Below are 16,853 nucleotides of genomic sequence, written 5' to 3' on the forward strand. Positions count from 1 at the left end.
ACAATGCAAATCCCCAATGGCGAATGAAGATTACTGCCTGTCATAATTTTGGTGAATATCCGTGGTGCTGAGGAAATGCCAAATGGAAGGAAAGTGAACTGGTAATAGCTGACCCGGTGACCATGGGCAACTGCAAATCTGAGGAACCTCCAATGGTCTGGGTGGATTGGTAATAGGCGTCCTTCAGGTCTATCGTAGCCATTACCAAACTCTGTACAATAAGGGGGATTCCATCTTGAACCGTTTTATGTGTTCACTTGATTCAGGGGTTTCAGATAGATAACTCTGTGCTTCCCCGAGGGTTTCTCGACCAGGAAGAAGCGAGAATAGTTGCCACTGCCTATCTCTTGCAGGGGTAATCGAGAGATCACACTTGCTCAAAGCAAACCTTGAAGCAAGGAGTTTCGAAAGCGTAGACTTTGTAATGAGGTAATTCTCAAGCATTGAGAGGGAAGACTCATGAACTCTAGCTTTAATCCTTCCCGAATGGTACGGAGAACTCACTGATTTGTAGAGATGGATTGCCACTGATTGAAGAAGTCAGTGAGTAGACCCCCCCCCCCCCCGACAGGGGAGCAGTCACTGCTTGTCTGAGGCTTGATGGTGGAGAGGGACAAGGATATTTTTGCCCTAACCACCCTTTGGATAGCTCCAAGCGCCCAGATTTGCCTTTCCCTCTGGGAACAGATCTCGGGGCAGATGCATAACACGTTTCCTAGGGCTCTTTTGTTCTGGGAGCGCTTTTTGTCTGTAGCTTTTTCGAAGATCTCATCGAGAGCCGGACCAAAAATGTAGTGTCCCTGAAAGGGAATGGTGCAAAGTTTGGCCTTAGAGGGGACGTCGCCACTCCATGATTTCAGCCACAGAGCCCTCCTGAGTTAGAGAGGACTGTGGACTTAGCTGCAACATGTACTGATTCTGCAGAACCATCGGCAAGGAACTCTAGCTTTCTGAAGTAGGGGAAGAGAGTCAAGAATTTCCTCCCTAAAAGTTCCCCGAGTGAGGTGATCTTCTAAAGTACGGAGCCAGCGAATTAGGGATATAGCAACACAGGTGGAAGCCACACTTGCTTGTAGCAGATTAGTGGAGGTATCCCATTACGTCGTCAGCAAGCTCTCGATCTTACGATCTTCAAATGGAAGGCCTGTCTTTTTTGCCACCTAGGGTACCTGCACATCTATCTTGGGAGTCTCCCAAAGAGAACAATCTCCGTCCAAGGGAAAATGTTTTGTTTTTTTCTAAGCCCTTTCTCAGGAAGGTCCCATTCAAAGGATAAGCTCTGAATGTTTTTATGTATGGGAAAACCCTTGTTTTCTAGGTTTCAGCCCCCCAAACATTTTGTGCGTGTGCGTTCCGCAGCTGAATGCACAGGAAGTGAACCGAAAGTTCCGATGCGTGCTGTATCCGGATACTGCCGCATGAGGATTCAGGGGAGCTATAAGAGGACACCGGCTGCACATCAACACTCCGACTTACCTCTCGAGAATCGGGAAAAGGGGGTCCTGAGTCACATGGCACGCATCAAGACGGGAGCAGCAAGTGGAGGAGAGCAGAGCCCCTGACCTCAGCTGGCCAGCGGTAAGTGAATAGCTCTGGGTGCTCCAAATCACCAGCCACGGTAGCACCATCAGGGAACCTCTTCATGCCCCATAGGGGCCAGGAAAAAAAACACTGGTGCTGCAGAAAGGGGAGGAGTATTTAACCTCTTTGCATTTCCTGTCCCCCATTAGGGCAGGGAGACATTCTCCGATGCTGCTGTCGTGGAAGGTGACTGGAGAAATATTAATTTATGGGTGGTATTAAATTATTTTTTTAAACAAACATACACTCCTCAAAAAAATAAAGGGAACACTAAAATACCACATCCTAGATATCACTGAATGAAATATTCCAGTTGTAACTCTTTATTCATTACATAGTGGAATGTGTTGAGAATAAAACCTAAAAATTATCAACATAAATCACAACTAATATCCCACGGAGGTCTGGAGTTATATAGTTATTAACATGCCCTAACATGTTGATCCAGAGGAAGGCAAAAAAAAAAACCATGTGGCAAAGAGTAAGCTCCACATTGGGGGGAAAAAAATTCCTTCCCGACTCCACATACGGCAGACTAGTTCCCTGGATCAATGCCCTATCAAGGAATCTAGTGTATATACCCTGTAACATTATACTTTTCCAGAAAGGCATCCAGTCCCCTCTTAAATTTAAGTAATGAATCACTCATTACAACATCATACTGCAGAGAGTTCCATAGTCTCACTGCTCTTACAGTAAAGAATCCGCGTCTGTTATTATGCTTAAACCTTCTTTCCTCCAGACGTAGAGGATGCCCCCTTGTCCCTGTCTCAGGTCTATGATTAAAAAGATCAACAGAAAGTTCTTTGTACTGTCCCCTCATATATTTATGCATTAAAATAAGATCACCCCTTAGTCTTCGTTTTTCCAAACTAAACAGCCCCAAGTGTAATAACCTGTCTTGGTATTGCAGACCCCCTAGTCCTCTAATAACCTTGGTCGCTCTTCTCTGCACCCGCTCTAGTTCAGCTATGTCTTTCTTATACACCGGAGACCAGAACTGGAGGTGGAATGATGCTCAAAATCAAAGTGGAAAATGAAGTTACAGGCTGATCCAACTTCAGTGGAAATGCCAAAAGACAAGGAAAGGACGCTCAGTAGAGTGTGGCCTCCACGTGCCTGTATGACCTCCTTACAATGCCTGGGCATGCTCCTGATGAGGTGGCGGATGGTCTCCTGAGGGATCTCCTCCCAGACCTGGACTATAGCATCCGCCAACTCCTGGACAGTCTGTGGTGCAACGCGACGTTGGTGGATGGTGCGAGACATGATATCCCAGATGTGTTCAATCGGATTCAGGTCTGGGGAACGAGCGGGCCAGTCCATAGCTTTAATGCCTTCAACTTACAGGAACTGCTGACGCACTCCAGCCACATGAGGTCTGGCATTGTCCTGTATTAGGAGGAACCCAGGGCCAACCGCACCAACATATGGTCTCACAAGGGGTCTGAGGAGCTCATCTCGGTACCTAATGGCTGTGCAGCCCTCAAAAGAAATGCCACCCCACAGTATTACTCACTCACTGCCAAACTGGTCATGCTGAAGGATGTTGCAGGCAGCAGATCGCTCTCCACGGCATCTCCAGACTCTGTCTCATGTGCTCAGTGTGAACCTGATTTCATCTGTGAAGAGCACAGGGCGCCAGTGGCAAATTTGCCAATCCTGGTGTTCAGTGGCAGATGCCAAGCGTCCGGCACGGTGTTGAGCTGTGAAAGCAACCCCCATCTGTAGACGTCGTGCACTTAGACAATCCTCATGGAGTCGGTTTCTAACCATTTGTGCAGACACATGCACTTTTGTGGCCTGCTGGAGGTCATTTTGCAGGGCTCTGGCAGTGCTCCTGCTGTTCCTCCTTGCACAAAGGCTAAGGTAACGGTCCTGCTGCTGGGTTGACGACCTCCTACGGCCCCCTCCACGTCTCCTGGTGTACTGGCCTGGCTCCTGGTAGCGCCTCCAGCCTCTGGACACTATGCTGACGGACACAGAAAACCTTCTTGCCACAGCTCGCAATAATGTGCCATCCTGGATGAGCTGCACTACCTGAGCCACTTGTGTGGGTTGTAGAGTCGGTTTCATGCTACCATGAGTGTGAAAGCACAACAAACATTCAAAAGTTACCAAAACATCAGCCAGAAAGCATTGGTACTGAGATGTGGTCTGTGGTCCCCACCTGCAGAACCACTCCTTTATTGAGTGTGTCTTGATAATTGCCAATCATTTCCATCTGTTGTCTATTCCATTTGCACAACAACATGTGAAATTGATTGTCCAACAGTGTTGCTTCCTAAGTGGACAGCTTGATTTCACAGGAGTTTCATTTACTTGGGAGTTATAGTCTGTTTAAGTGTTCTCTTTATTTTTCTGAGAATATATATTTATTCTTTTTTTTTTTATTTTTTTACTTACTCCCACTATGGGACTTTCATTTCTGCAGTCTGATCACAGTTCTAATGCATTGCACTGCCTTAGAACTGCGCCTACTCACACATTCTCATTTCTGTCCTCAATGTAGTTATGCCACCAAAAAGTGAGAACATTTTGGTGACGTTTGAATTACGAAACTAGGCTTATTGTATTGTGGTCCTTTCATAAGCATGTAGTTGGAAGTCCAGGTTGTGTACAATTTAGTTGTGCAGTAGTTTTTTCTAATTCACATGTCTGACCATATTCCAATAGGATGCATCACCATGAATCTTTAAATAAATATTGGCACAATCCACTTAAAAGTTTATTGGACAATAAAAACAATTCATGTTCTACAGTACATTTTTTGTATTTCATATTGAACCCGACTTTTCCCATGCACTACCCTAAGGAAAAAGATCATAGATTGGGAGTTTAAAAAAGAAAGAAAAAGTCTTAAGGAAGTATGCCATACATTTTTGGTCACATTAGGCTACATAGTCTTTGGGCATGTACTTTTGACTTTGTTTTAGTGGTATCAAATGGTACATTTACACTTATTTTAGCACATATATTTCTTGACAAAATGGTGACGAATCGCAGAGGAAATCAATATTTTTTTAGAATACCTCTGAGATTTCTGTTTAAGTATGAATCTGTAACTAAAAATATAAAGCGGTGTGAGCATGTCCACTTTTTTTTAACCCATATTAAATATAAAAATGATTGATCTAGTGAATCTCAATAATTAGAATTTTATTAATATTAATGCCCTTCACAAAATGCATGGTTTTAAACTATGCCTGTGACTAGCCTGCCATCTTCACAACTGCAGTAGAAATTTTGTAACTGTCTTTCATAGGAACAGAAAAACGTAAGTCAGGGATGGATCCGTCACATTATGGACATAAACCACATTTGAAGAATTTCATTGACGATAAAGAGTCTTCAGGCTTTCGTAATTTTCCTTTGTTGGAATCTGTTATAAGACAACTCTGAACAGAACCTCCTTTCTTTTAGCAAGTAAATGATCCAGCAACAGAGCCCCTTATTTGCAATTTATTCCATGTGTAATATGACAAAGGCTTTCATCCCTTTTGACATGGTTACAGTTGGCCATTTTCTTTTTCAAATTTGAGCAATGAGGCGTGACTGAACTAAATACAACAATATAAAAACCCACTAACACATTAGCCCTTTAATTCAGTGCCAATCTGCATAAGTAGGAAAAATTTAAAAGTGGTACCACTGAGAAATATTCTGTGAATATCATATTCCATAAAGAAAGTTCATAAGTCAACAAAATCCTTCAATTAACAAAGGCAAAAACAAAACAACCAAAATACATAAGAACATATGAGTTGACATCGTTAGATTAGGACTTGTGCTATCACAACTAATAACTAATGAACTACAATACTCATAGAAGGAGAGAGGGAGGAGGGGAGGGATATTAAAAAAACTAAATTCATGCAAATATCCTTGTTGGGAAGAAGCAAGAAAGTACATGATTATAATGACAAGCTTTAGTACAACCCATGAACAGATCAAGTTTTTGTAATGATGTTAGCGGAAAAGTCAAACAGATCTTTATTTATCTTGCGCACCATATTTAGCTCATCTTCAAGTTCTGATGTGCGAGATCGAAGCTGTTCTACAATGCCAGATAGGCTCTGGAGGGAAAAAAAATAAAATAAATAGTAGCATGACAATGGAATACAATGACAAAATATACATTTTAAAGGGAATGTGTCAACAGAAAATAACCTATTCTTTAAAATCTCGTTTTATTTTAAATGTACATTATTTTTTTTCTCAATTCTCCATATACCATATTTTGCAGACTAGCAGACTTCCCAAGTTAAGGGGAGGACATTTTTTTTAATTTTTAAATAAATTGGTGGTGTGACCTATAGTTCGATTTTACAGTAGCTTGATGGGGGGGGTAGCAGGAGGCAGGTTCGCTGCCGCAGGAGGCAGGTTCGCTGCCGCAGGAGGCAGGCGTGGGGGCAATGCTGAGGGCCCCTTACTGGGAGGAGGGGTGTCCAGGCAGTGCGAGGCTGCTGGTCCTGGCCTTTCAAAATGGGAGTCCCTTTCCCATAAAGGGTTTCCCACATGGAAATCAATGAGAAGGAGACTCCTGCTCACCGGCCAACATTTTATGAAAGCCCAGGGCTTGCAGCCTCTCACCGCCAGGAGACCCACTCCTCAGTGGATATAAAAAAAACAACAACAACAAAAAACAAACAAAAAAATAAAAAACTACACTGCATATGCAAATTGCCTCTTCTGAGAAAAAGAGGACTTGAACTCTATAGCGCCACCTGTTGGAAGTAGCGATCCTACAAGTCACAATCAACCCTTTAATGAGTCGTGCAATATGACTTAGGATAAAAGCCAAATCAGTATCTCAATTCGCAGACATGGTGTTTCGGGCTGTTGGCCCTCGTCAGTGCGAAGCATGAGAACTGATTTGGCTAGGTGAGAGGCTCTGGACTGGGGTCTAAGGGGTATCATTTATCCTTATGGAGAGTGACATACCATCTCTGTTAAACTGCCAAATTTGTAATTAAAAAAAAAATTACGGTAATTAAATCATACCAGGAAGACACATTTCAGTACTTTTTTCCACCTTTAACCCCTTAATGACCTTTGATGTACCCATGCATCATAGTCGGGAAGGTGTTATTGACCCATAACGAACAGATAAGTCATTGTGATTGTACGCAGCACAGGACTTGTGCCCGCGCGATCACAACCAGGAGCTCAGCTTAAGTGATAGTCAAGCTGTTTCAACCCCTAAATGCCGCAATCAATAACGATTGCAGTATTTAAAAAAAGAAGGGGACTCCTCCAATGCGATCGGCACCCCCAAATGTAATCACGAAAGCCTGATGGTAGTCGTGGCTACCGGAGGCCACAAGGCTACCGTGGCTTGTTAATGCCAGATGCATAGTCTAAAAGGTGCAGTGTAACAGGAAAAAAAACGTGTTAGTCAGTTGAAAAAAAGATTTTTCTCGGTGGGAGAAATAAAATAATGTTGTAGACATACCTTTCAGTGGCTAACAAAAAATAAAATAAGTGATATTGGGTGGGGGTCCACTTTTTGGTGTCTTAAAAAGTGAGAAATCTGGGGTTAAAGCAAGATTTTTATGAAAAAAAAAATTCAATATGATTTAATTTTATAAAATTCTGTGTAGCACCTGTGGGTTCAAAATGCTCACTATACCCATGGAGAAAATCCTTGAGGGGTGTAATTTCCAAAATGGGGTCAATTGTGGAGGGGTTTCCACTGTTTAGGCACATCAACGGCTCTTCAAACGCGACATGGCGTCTCCTCTCTCTCTATACCGGCCATTTTTGCATTCAAAAAGTCAAATGGAGTTTAAAGGGAATCTATCACCCCATTTTAGGCCTATAAGCTAAGGCCATCGCCATCAGGGGCTTATCTACAGCATTCTATAATGCTGTAGATAAGCCCACGATGTAACCTGAAAGATAAGAAAAACAAGTTACATAGATTATACTCACCGAGGGGCAGTTCCGGTGCGGTCTGGTCCGATGGGCGTCGCGGTCCAGGTCTGGCGCCTCCCATCTTCATACGATGACGTCCTCTTCTTTGCTTCCTGACGTGGCTCCTGCGCAGGCATAATTTGTCTGCCCTTTTGAGGCCAGAGCAAAGTACTGCAGTGCGCAGGCACCGGGAAAGATCATAGAGGGCCTGCGCACTGCAGTACTTCGCTCTGCCCTCAACAGGGTAAATCAGTACGCCTGCGCCAGAGCCGCGAAAGGAAGCAAAGAAGAGGACGACATCGTATGAAGATGGGAGGCGCCGGACCCGAACCGCGACGCCCATCGGACCGCGCCGGGACCACCCCCTGGGTGAGAATAACAACTTGTTTTTCTTCTCTTTCAGATTACATCGAGGGCTTATCCACAGCATTATAGAATGCTGCAGATAAGCACCAGATGGCAGTAGCCTTAGCTTATATGCCTAAAATGGGGTGACAGATTACCTTTCAGGGTGTGTTTCCACGGTCAGGAAATGCTGCGTGTTTGATGCTGCATAGAGCCACAGCGTCAAACACGTAGCGTCCAGATGTAACAGCATAGTGAAGGGGATTTCATGAAATCCCGTCTCCACCATGCGTTAAAAGACGCCTGCGGCAGAGCTGTGTAAACGGACATGCGGCGCGCCTTTCCGGAATCCAGCATGTCTGTTTACAATGCGGCGACGCTCGGTTGCTGCACCGTAAATTTCCCATAGTCCATTATTAGTTTGAGTAAAACCGCATGTAATAATTAGTCACAGCTTACTACGCATGTCTCCTAATTTAAATAAGGTCTTTAACTGTCACACCCCCGGAAGTCCGCATCCACTGCAGAACTCGGCTTCAGGAAAATGGCCGCCGCGATCCCCATCTGCGCACGCGCGGCATCCCGCGGCCATTTTCCTGAAGCCCCGGGCAGCAGAGCCCTCCATCTGCGCACGCGCGGCCTCAGGAAGCTGGCCGCCGCCAGCGAAAAAGCGGAGAATAGCGCAAATCGCGCTTTTTTTCTTCAGCTGCGCAGTGCATTCCCCTGTTGGGCATGCGCAAACCACTACGCCACCAACGGATAGATGAGCAAGATCTGGGGGAGAAGAAGCGATTTCACCACGCCCATTTGACCTGACCACCTTGATTGACAGGCGAAAACGGCAACTTTGGTAAGGTATTTCGGCAGCATAGGTGGGGAATCAGGGTACACAAAATACACTTGTCCAGCACAGCTCAGGCCCTATTTAATGGTATTTTTATCTCATACTGAAAAAACGGGGTACACAGGTTCCCTTTAATGGTAGGTATCTTATTGACGCCTCTCCATTACTAAGCCGGCTTAATGTCACCTTAAAAAGGTGACATTAACCCCTTATTACCCCATATGCCACTGCTACAGGGTAGTGGGAAGAGAGGCTAAGTGCCAGAATTGGCGCATCTTACAGATGAGCCATTTCTGGGGCGGCTGGGAGCTGGTATTTGTAGCCGGAGGAGACAATATCCATGGTCCTTCTCTAGGCTATGAATATCAGCCTACAGCTGTCTGCGTAGCCTTTCTGGCTATAAATTACGTCATTTTTTGGGGGGTCCCCCTTTAATAGCTAGTAAAAGCTAAATATACAAATGCGGGCTGATATTCATAGCCTGGGAAGCTCCATGGGTATAAATGCGGGCTGATAATCATAGCCTGGGAAGCTCCATGGGTATTAACCCCTTCCCAGGCTACAAACATCGGTCCCCCAGTCACTGGCTTTCTTTCTCTGGAGCAGAAAATTGCGCGGGAGCCCACTCCATTTTTTGTTTTAATTAAACAGATATTGCGTTTAAGGCCAGGGTCACACTTGCAAGAAACTCGCACAAGTCTCGCACCTCAATACCCGACACTGCCGCCGGCACTCGGGACCGTTCAGCTGCATAGAAATACATGCAGCTGCAAACTCCGGTTCCAAGTACCGGCGGCAGTGCTGGTTATTGAGGTGCGAGACTCATGCGAGTTTCTTGCAAGGGTGACCCTGGCCTAACGCAGATTTTGCGTGTGTGTGTCTATATTTAAGGCCAGGATCACACATGCGAGAAACTCAGACGAGTTTCGCATCTTAATACCCGGCACTGCTGTCAGCACTCAGGAGCAGAGCTTGCGACTGCATAGAATGTAGCCACACACTCCGCTCCCGAATGCCGGCGGCAGTGCCGGGTATTAAGATGCGAGTTTCGTCCGAGTTTCTCGCATGTGTGATCCCGGCCTAACTCTTTATTATCATTTTATTATGTTTATTACTAAACATCGGGCTTGGTATTAACTATCTATCGTATCTATCTACCTACCGTATTTATCTATTATCTATCTATAGATCCATCTACCCATCGATATATCCATCTAGCCATCTATAGATATATCTATACTAGCTATTGAACCCGTTCTACGCCCGGGTGGCATTTATATTGGTATATGGTATCCATCCTGATATGTGCTGCTACCATCTTGCGCCCCCCTCCTGTCTGTCATGGGCAGCCCCTATCCTGCGCCCTAATCCTGTTTTGTGCGCCTCCATCTTGTCATGTGCTACTCTCTTCCCGAGCACCCATCCTGTCACGTGCAGCTCCCCCATCCTGCCACGTGCAGCTCCCCCATCCTGCCACGTGCAGCTCCCCCATCCTGCCACGTGCAGCTCCCCCATCCTGCCACGTGCAGCTCCCCCATCCTGCCACGTGCAGCTCCCCCATCCTGCCACGTGCAGCTCCCCCATCCTGCCACGTGCAGCTCCCCCATCCTGCCACGTGCAGCTCCCCCATCCTGCCACGTGCAGCTCCCCCATCCTGCCACGTGCAGCTCCCCCATCCTGCCACGTGCAGCTCCCCCATCCTGCCACGTGCAGCTCCCCCATCCTGCCACGTGCAGCTCCCCCATCCTGCCACGTGCAGCTCCCCCATCCTGCCACGTGCAGCTCCCCCATCCTGCCACGTGCAGCTCCCCCATCCTGCCACGTGCAGCTCCCCCATCCTGCCACGTGCAGCTCCCCCATCCTGTCACGTGCAGCTCCCCCATCCTGTCACGTGCAGCTCCCCCATCCTGTCACGTGCAGCTCCCCCATCCTGTCACGTGCAGCTCCCCCATCCTGCGCCCCCATTCTGTCATTTGCTGCTCCCATCCATATGCCCCATACGCTGCTCCATAAAGGTTGATGATCCCCATCAGATGCTTCATAGCATATGCCCCGTATGCTGCTCCATAAAGGGTGATGGCCCCCATAAGATTGCTCCATAGTATGATATGCCCCGCATGCTGCTCCATGAAGGTTGATGGCCCCCATAAGATGTATAATATGCCCCGAATGAAGCTGCGATTAAAAAACCTATTGTCGCTGGGTGCCGGAGTCGCGGCTGGCTCAGGCCCCCGGCACTTGCTATATTCACCTGTCCCCGTTCCACCGCCGCTGTGTATTCCAGGGTCTCTGCAGTGACAGTGCGCGCCCTCTGCCTGAATAATCTACGTCATCGCGCCTTGTGACCTGAACGTCACAGGCAGAGGACGCGAAAGACAGAGCGGCACGCAACGGTGGAATGGGGACAGGTGAATACAGAATATACTCACCCTCCTGGCACGTCCCTACTTCTCCATCGGAGATTGCAGTAGGAGTTCAGTGCTTACGCATACTGCGATCTCCTGGGCTGCGTCACTCTGTGGGGTCCAGACTGCGCAGGAGTTTGCGCAGTCTATAAAGTGGAGGGACAGAGTGACGCTCCCAGCGTTATATTATAGATAGATAGATGCGATAGATCTATCGTATCTATCTATAACTATCTATCGTATCTATAGCTATATCTATCGATCTATCTATAGCCATATCCATCTATGTATCTATTATCTATCTGTGTGTGTAAACCTTATTCTTCAATGGAGTATGTAAAAGAAGAGGTTGGACAAGAAATTACATCACAATTTTTTTTTTGTATATCTTTATTTAGCTTACAAAAACCAACACAAATCCGCATATGAAAAATGCATGTAAAAATGCAGGTGACCTGCCAGTGACCTCAGGTGCAGATTTTACCTGCGTCAAACCCTGATGCAATCCTGACCGTGGAAACATACCCTTAGTCCACTGGGACTTTAGACTCATACTTCCTGTCCTTTTTGAAAGCTTCATATTATCAGAGGCAGGATTACAATGACAGGAAACCCCTATACACAACAGCTAACACACGGGATTACAGTGACAGGCAGCCCCTATACACAGCCGATAACACACAGGATTACAATGACAGGTAACCCTATACATAGCCGATAACACACAGGATTACAATGACAGGTAACCCCTATACACAGCCGATAACACACAGGATTACAATGACAGGTAACCCTATACATAGCCGATAACACACAGGATTACAATGACAGGTAACCCCTATACATAGCCGATAACACACAGGATTACAATGACAGGTAACCCCTATACATAGCCGATTACACACAGGATTACAATGACAGGTAACCCCTATACATAGCCGATAACACACAGGATTACAATGACAGGTAACCCCTATACATAGCCGATAACACACAGGATTTACAATGACAGGTAACCCCTATCCACAGCCAATAACACACGGGATTACAATGACAGGTAACCCCTATACACAGCCGATAACACATAGGATTACAATGACAGGTAACCCCTATACACAGCCGATAACACACAGGATTACAATGACAGGTAACCCTATACATAGCCGATAACACACAGGATTACAATGACAGGTAACCCCTATACACAGCCGATAACACACAGGATTACAATGACAGGTAACCCTATACATAGCCGATAACACACAGGATTACAATGACAGGTAACCCCTATACATAGCCGATAACACACAGGATTACAATGACAGGTAACCCTATACACAGCCGATAACACACAGGATTACAATGACAGGTAACCCCTATACATAGCCGATAACACACAGGATTACAATGACAGGTAACCCCTATACATAGCCGATTACACACAGGATTACAATGACAGGTAACCCCTATACATAGCCGATAACACACAGGATTACAATGACAGGTAACCCCTATACATAGCCGATAACACACAGGATTTACAATGACAGGTAACCCCTATCCACAGCCAATAACACACGGGATTACAATGACAGGTAACCCCTATACACAGCCGATAACACATAGGATTACAATGACAGGTAACCCCTATACACAGCCGATAACACACAGGATTACAATGACAGGTAACCCTATACATAGCCGATAACACACGGGATTACAATGACAGGTAACCCTATACATAGCCGATAACACACGGGATTACAATGACAGGTAACCCCTATACATAGCCGATAACACACAGGATTACAATGACAGGTAACCCCTATACATAGCCGATAACACACAGGATTACAATGACAGGTAACCCCTATACATAGCCGATAACACACAGGATTTACAATGACAGGTAACCCCTATCCACAGCCAATAACACACGGGATTACAATGACAGGTAACCCCTATACACAGCCGATAACACATAGGATTACAATGACAGGTAACCCCTATACACAGCCGATAACACACAGGATTACAATGACAGGTAACCCTATACATAGCCGATAACACACAGGATTACAATGACAGGTAACCCTATACATAGCCGATAACACACGGGATTACAATGACAGGTAACCCCTATACACAGCCAATAACACACGGGATTACAATGACAGGTAACCCCTATACACAGCCGATAACACATAGGATTACAATGACAGGTAACCCCTATACACAGCCGATAACACACAGGATTACAATGACAGGTAACCCTATACACAGCCGATAACACATAGGATTACAATGACAGGTAACCCTTATAAACAGCTTATGATAACACATGATCCACCAATCACAATAAGTGATATCACAGCTGACCCTTCTCCCATCAATTCACAATGATCTTTGTACTTGCTCACTGAATGCTTTAATACATATGATAGACATAATGAACAAACTGACTAACTTAGGGTATGTTTCCAGTCAGTATTTGCTGCGGATTGGACCCTGCGTACAGCTGCCAGATGTTACAGAATAGTGGTGAGGATTTTATGAAATCCCATCTCCAATATGCGTGCAGGGACACCTCCGGCTTCCCTGCATAACCGGACATGCGGCGCGTCTTATCTTGCGGAGAAGCTCAGTCACCACAAGATAAATATCACCGCTCTATGTATAGGATGCGGTGATTCCCCATGGTTCAATGAACACATGCGGAATCACCGCACGTACAAAAGCCGGCAGCCCTTTGGAAGGAGCTGCGTCCAAACAGCTGCCAATCCTGACCGGGGAAACATACCAATAGATGTTTTGGTTCCAGAAACAGGAAGTTAAAAGTAAAAAAAAAAAAAGCCTCAGTGGTCAAGTGAAAATGGCAAGACTTACATTTTGGGCAGTTTTATTTCCCTACACCTCATATAGGAAAAAATGGAAGGAAAAGAAAAATAAAAAATCTATATCTTACCTTGCCCTCGGTTTCACCTATCAAAAGGTGCAACTGTTCTGCACGTTGCAAGTAAGTATCTTCTGAGCCCTACAAAAAACAAAAACAGCACTAAAGTAAAAAGTATAATGAGTTGTGTAAAAATCAACTGCATGTGTTCAGTTACAAAGACTAAATACGGTAATTCTCAGTGATATAGGCAATTAAAATATGCTTTTACTGAACTTTTATTCAAGTATGAAACAAACCCACTTTTTACCATATGTCATGCAAATAATAATACTCACCTGCTGCTGTTTCCCAAGCCGCAATACAATGCCATCATTTTCGGGGCCCTCGCAGCCTTCAGCACCCTGAAAATGTTTATTAAAGCGAGGCAGCGGAAAGCTAGGTTTGCTGTCTGCTCTTAGCATGTTTCCTGGTGCAGGTATGATGACTGCATTGGTCACTGGACCTAGAAAGATAGTTGAAAATGCAGGTAACATGTTATTTTTTTATACATGTTAAAATATACTGTAAAAGAAAAAAAATAAAAAAAGTTAGTACCTCTATGGTTTACAGTTCGTAGGCATTGCTTGCTTTGGATGTCCCAAACGCATACAGTTTCATCATGGGAACCTGAAACCAGCATACTTCCATCTAATGATACGGAAAGACATGTCACCTGGTCTCTATAAAAAGGCAAAGAATAGTTCATATAATTAAATTACCTAATATTTGAGGATTAAAGCAAATCCATTGTCAGATTTCACAAAACAAACTGCAAACATTTTATTAAATAGACCTTAGGGCTGATAAGGCTAGTATACTATGAAAAGTCGACCAAACAAGGCAAGTCTTCATTGTTCAACCACCACAACCCCTTTGTATACCAGACCAATGCCCAAAACCCCATAACCTCCCTGTCCAACATCACTGAAGGAGAGCTTTAATTGTCTCCTCTCCATATCGCACCTCACCACCTGTGCGCTTAACCCATCCCATCCCACCTCCTCCCTAACCTCACGGCCACTCCCATCCCTAACCCATCTCTTCAACCTATCACTAACTTCTGGCACCTTCCCTTCTGCTTTCAAACATGCCTATCCTTAAAAAGCCAACCCTACACCCAACCGCTAAGTTCAGCTATCGCCCAATATCGCTGCTCCCTCTCGCTTCCAAACTCCTGGAGCAGCACATCCACGCTGAACTTTCCTCCCACCTCTCCTCTAACTTGCTCTTTGACAATCTACAATCTGGTTTCCGTCCCCATCATTCCACTGAGACTTTCCTGATCAAAATAACTAACGACCTACTTACAGCCAAAGCTAACGGACAACACTCTATACTCCTCCTTCTAGACCTGTCCTCTGCGTTCCACACAGTTCACCACTGCCTCTTACTACAGATCCTCTCCTCCTTTGGCATCAAAGACCTCGCCCTATCCTGGATCTCCTCATACCTTTCCAACCGCACATTCAGCGTCTCCCACTCCCACACTACCTCATCATCCCACCCACTCTCTGTTGGAGTCCCCCAAGGCTCTGTTCAAGGACCCTTACTCTTCACTATCTATACACTTGGCCTGGGACAACTCAAAGTCCCATAAATTCCAGTACCACCTGTATGCTGATGACACGCAGATCTACCTCTCTGGCCCAGACGTCATCTCTCTGCTGTCCAGAATCAGGGAGTGTCACCCATATCCTCCTCTCGCTTCCTCAAACTCAATGTGGACAAACCTGAACTCCTCTTTCCACCATCTCGCAAATCTTCTTTACCTGATTTATCACCATTAATGACATCACACTTTCCCCCGTACCGGAAGTCCGCTGCCTCGAAGTAACCGTTGACTCTGCCCTGTCCTTCAAACTGCAAATCCAAGCTCTTTCCACCTTCTGTCTCCTCCAGCTCAAAAATATCTCCAGAATCCATCCTTTCCTGAACCCTCAATCTAATAAAATGCTTGTTCATGCCCTCATCATCTCCCACCTCGACTTCTGCAACATCCTCTTCTGTGGCCTCCCTGCTAATACTCTCGCGCCTTTCCAGTCCATCCTTAACTCTGCTGCCCGACTAATTCATCTCTCTCCTCGCTACTCCACTGCTTCTCCCCTCTGCAAATCTCTTCACTGGCTCCCATTCCCTTAGCGTATCAAGTTCAAATGCCTAATAATGACCTACAAAGCTATCCATAACCTGTCTCCTCCATATATTTCTGAACTAGTCTCCCGAAATCTTCTCTCACGTAATCTCCGGTCCTCCCAAGACCTCCTTCTCTACTCCACACTTATTCGCTCCTCACCTAATCGCCTCCAAGACTTTTCCCGAATATCCCCCATCCTATGGAATTCTGTGCCCCAACACATCCGACTATCAATCACATTCGGATCCTTCAGATGGAACCTGAAAACCCACCTCTTCAAGAAAGCCTATAGCCTGCAATGACCCCACTGACACCTCCCCATCACCGGAGCTACCCCTTCACCAATACCGAAGGTGCCACAACCCCTAACCTATTGTCGCCTTCCCCACCATCCTGTAGAATGTAAGCCCGCAAGGGCAGGGTCCTCACCCCTCTGTATCAGTCTGTCATTGTTAGTCTGCTTACTGCAAGTGATGTCTGAAATTTGTATGTGACCCCTCCTCATGTACAGCACCATGGAATCAATGGTTCTATATAAATAAATAAATAAATAAATAAATAAATAAATAATAATAAAAAAAGTATCATGTCATAAAATGTTAGAAAATGTTTTAAATAACATGCCGGAAAACCTATGTTAGAAAACTAACAAAAAATTATACAGCCATTTCAGCAATTATTTTCACAGTCCGG

The 16,853-nt window shown here is 45.3% G+C and overlaps 1 protein-coding gene across 1 annotated transcript in view; it reads right to left on the minus strand.

Moving 5' to 3' along the window:
* Positions 1–4,296: 4,296 nt before the first annotated feature.
* The window catches only part of WDR18 (WD repeat domain 18), a 55,229-nt gene continuing 42,672 nt past the window's right edge, over positions 4,297–16,853 (minus strand). The window contains exons 7-10 of the mRNA XM_077271502.1: positions 14,582–14,706; positions 14,323–14,489; positions 14,057–14,125; positions 4,297–5,657 (exon numbers count right to left, since the gene is read on the minus strand). Of these exons, the coding sequence (XP_077127617.1) occupies positions 5,532–5,657; positions 14,057–14,125; positions 14,323–14,489; positions 14,582–14,706 (487 nt within the window). The 3' untranslated portion in view covers positions 4,297–5,531. The remainder of the gene's footprint in view (positions 5,658–14,056; positions 14,126–14,322; positions 14,490–14,581; positions 14,707–16,853) is intronic.

The sequence above is a fragment of the Ranitomeya variabilis genome, chromosome 1, assembly GCF_051348905.1.
Source record: "Ranitomeya variabilis isolate aRanVar5 chromosome 1, aRanVar5.hap1, whole genome shotgun sequence".
Classification (NCBI taxonomy): Eukaryota; Metazoa; Chordata; class Amphibia; order Anura; family Dendrobatidae; genus Ranitomeya; species Ranitomeya variabilis.